The sequence below is a fragment of the Thunnus albacares genome, chromosome 2 (assembly GCF_914725855.1).
Source record: "Thunnus albacares chromosome 2, fThuAlb1.1, whole genome shotgun sequence".
NCBI lineage: Eukaryota > Metazoa > Chordata > Actinopteri > Scombriformes > Scombridae > Thunnus > Thunnus albacares.
The window spans coordinates 27,237,717-27,241,029 of NC_058107.1; the positions used below are offsets into that span (position 1 = coordinate 27,237,717).

Below are 3,313 nucleotides of genomic sequence, written 5' to 3' on the forward strand. Positions count from 1 at the left end.
TTCAGACAATATATTCAGTTTAATCTTAATAAAATGAAACAATATTGCATCTTCGTATACATGAATAATGAATCATTACATGAAACGTCAACAAACCAACAGAAAACAAAGTTTATTCCTAGAATTTGTGAAAAGAAAACAGATTTCCTGCAGTGACAATGATGCAAAAACCTTTTGCAGGTGCTCAGTGCAGCCGACTGTAACATTTCATGTTGTGACCTATAGATCTCAGGCTGTCTGGGATCTACAGGTCCAAATTAAACTGCAAACTTTATAGTCAACGCCATCAACGTCTGCACAACACAAGAGCCTGTCCAACGTTTATTAGGGCTTTACCATGCATGCACTTTTCTTCTTTCTTTCTGTTACTGGACATTGTTGAAGTCCTCAACATGTCGGCGTAGTTCCACTAAAGGAAATGAATGTGTGGGAGTGCAATTCATTCTCAGTTACTGTACAGGTTTGTGCTGACAGTGCACATCAAGGCAAAGCAACGGTGTATATATTTAATGGCAAGAGTTCCTCTAGAAAAGAAAAAAAAACTTTGCAGTTACAACAGTAAACAATTCAAAATACTAATCATTTCGAAAACTTACAAAAGCTGGTACCTAACAAAGATACTCCTTTTTGTCGTGAGCTACCTCTTGTAGTTGATAGTCTTTTTAAAAATCTCCTGTAGATACAAAAAGGATTTGTGAATTTGTGGTCCGAGCTTATTGAAGGGCCAGTGTAAAAAAAAACAGCAGAAGTGTTTCCATTGATTTTCAAAGTTCAGATTTCTATTAAAAAAAAACTGCAGGTGCAAAGATAACGTCCGTCAAAAAAAAGTTTTTCAAAAGCTGCAGGTCACTTTTACGCACCGCCTGCAACGAGCCACATAGCTACACATAATTCCTCTTGTCATAGTCCCCGTTCTGCGTGGCTCTCTTGGTCTGTGCGTATTTTACCGAGTATCCCGAGTTCCCGCTGGAGGGACAGGAGCAGCAGAGCAGCGCTCCTCCGATCAGCAGCATCGCCGTAGCTGCCCAGCCGATGTAGAGCGCAGCGCCGATCTCCCTCTTCTTGGATGCGGGAACCTGCGGGTTGTAGAAGTCCGATATGATGCTGTTGGCCATCCAGCAGAGAGGTACCAGCACAAACAAGCCACTGATGATGTAGATGACCCCTCCGGCGTTCACCACCCGGGCTTTTACGTATTCTGTGCGGATACAGTTGGTGCACTGTGCCCCGGCAATCACAACCATGAGCCCCAGCACGCCCATCACCGAGGAGATGATGGTGAGCGCTCTGGCCGCCTGCAAGTCGTGGCTGAGGGCGAGGACGGAGTCGTGCACCTTGCACTGCATCTGGCCCGTGCTCTGCACCACGCACGACATCCACAAGCCGTCCCAGATTGTCTGAGCCACCACAATGTTGGCTTCGATGAAAGCCGTCACCTTCCACATAGGCAGCCCGCACGCAACCATCACCAGGAGCGAGCCAATTACGCACAGCGACAGTCCCACGATCTCCAGTCCGGCCGACACCATTTTTTTAGCTTTTGCGTTCAATCAGGTCTGTCCGAAACTTTTCAAAGTCTCTCCTGGATTTTCTTCTTGAGAGTAAGGTGTATACTCGGCTTTTTATTTACGGAGCGCTTCGTTCTCGCCTCGTTGAGCGTCAAATCGTTACTTGCGCATCGCTCACCACATTTAATCGGAGATGTAAGAGACAGCAGCTCTTGGTCCCTTTGTTAGTGAGGGGATGTGAAAACAACTGGAATCACAGTAGCACTGGACCACGAATATTTGCGGGGTGGGGGTGTGTGGACTCAAGGAGAAACTTTCATCCAATCAGGTGTAGCCGCATCCCCAAGGGACCAATGAAAACGCAGGGAATTTGCGAGCCAGAATAAAGCGGTCCAGGGCGCATTGTGCGTTTGAACAGTTATTTACAATGAATAGAGGGGGCAGGGGAGGGGGTGAAGGCACATTGGGGGTGTTTTAAGTGTATGGAGCTGCTTAAATGCAGTGGTTTGGTGAATCAGGGCGCTTGTTATTGATTTTTCAGACATGGAGGCTAATGCCAGTTGTCTGTGGTAGAGTCTACATAAAAGAGCCATATCACACCCTGTAATAGTCTGTGTATGACGCGCTCTATTGTCTGTCTTTAAATGGCAGAAAATAAGAAATGAAATACAATTCATGTTCATGTTTAAATATATTCAGTCTTTACAAAAGAATTAAATAGTTCATTTTAAAGCTTCCTTTTACTGGAAAAACTATCTCACATTAAATCCACCACTTTTTTTTGATTATTCAATATTATATATTTAAAATCAGGTTTGCTCTTGCTTTTAAAGTTTATCTTTGTAATAATGTTGTCGTATCCGTTTATAATTGTTATGTCTTGTTCACCATGTTCTTTTTTGTGAGCCACTCACAATACAGTAGTTTGTGAAATGAAATGACTTGGCAGACAGGTATTTTGTTGATAAAACGGATTCACCTGATCTTTGAAATTCAATAAATGTACTATTTGATAGTACTTTTACAGAGGCATATTTCCATATAGGCTACTGTATACTCCATGATGTTGTTTCTTTATGTAAAGTAAATATATTTTGCATAGGAATAAGTATTTGGGTAGAAGTATCACAATGTAAAAAATACGTAATACTTAAAAAATACTTTAAAAAGTTTTATTAATCAATTCATTTTAACTGATTTAAATGCTTTATACTGGCTACTGTTGGGTATCTATCAAAATATATAGACAGCAATATTTTAATAGCTCATCTAAAAGCTTCATATGTAAAGTAATGAATGTGAATAAAAAGTACAAATTTATCCTCTGAAAGAAGTGGAGTAGAACAATAAAGTTGTATAAAATGACCTCAAATGTACAAAAGTGTAAATATAGCCTAACACTTAATTTCCTCCACTGGATTGTAGATATGCTTATAACATTGACTATCTACTGGTTTATGGTTTATGGACACTTCTTGGTCATAAAAAAAATCTGAAATATAAACATAACTTGACTTTTGCCAGTCCTAACATGTATTTTTCACTCGGCCTATTACAACTTGGCAGCTGTGGGGACAATTTACAATACTTTTAAAGCAAATTCAACTTTTCCCACTAATTTATGAGTCTGTGGGCAGAGAAGAGCCCGTTACTAGGCGAAATATTATGTTGAAGAAACTGTAACACTGGGGCAGCCATGTTGGATCTGACAGCCAGTGCTCCTCTGTGGCTCCGCCATACAAACCGTTGAGCCGTAATGGCGTGAGTGGCGCAGCACGATAACCGTTGGTTTGGGAATGACGGGA

At 41.3% G+C, this 3,313-nt stretch overlaps 1 protein-coding gene across 1 annotated transcript; it reads right to left on the reverse strand.

Annotated features, from left to right (window-relative positions):
• Nucleotides 1–1,790, reverse strand: cldn5a (claudin 5a). The gene has a single exon (XM_044376116.1). It carries the CDS (start codon nucleotides 1,527–1,529, stop codon nucleotides 882–884), a length of 648 nt encoding a protein of 215 aa, XP_044232051.1. The 5' UTR covers nucleotides 1,530–1,790; the 3' UTR covers nucleotides 1–881.
• Between the last annotated feature and the right edge of the window lie 1,523 nt (nucleotides 1,791–3,313).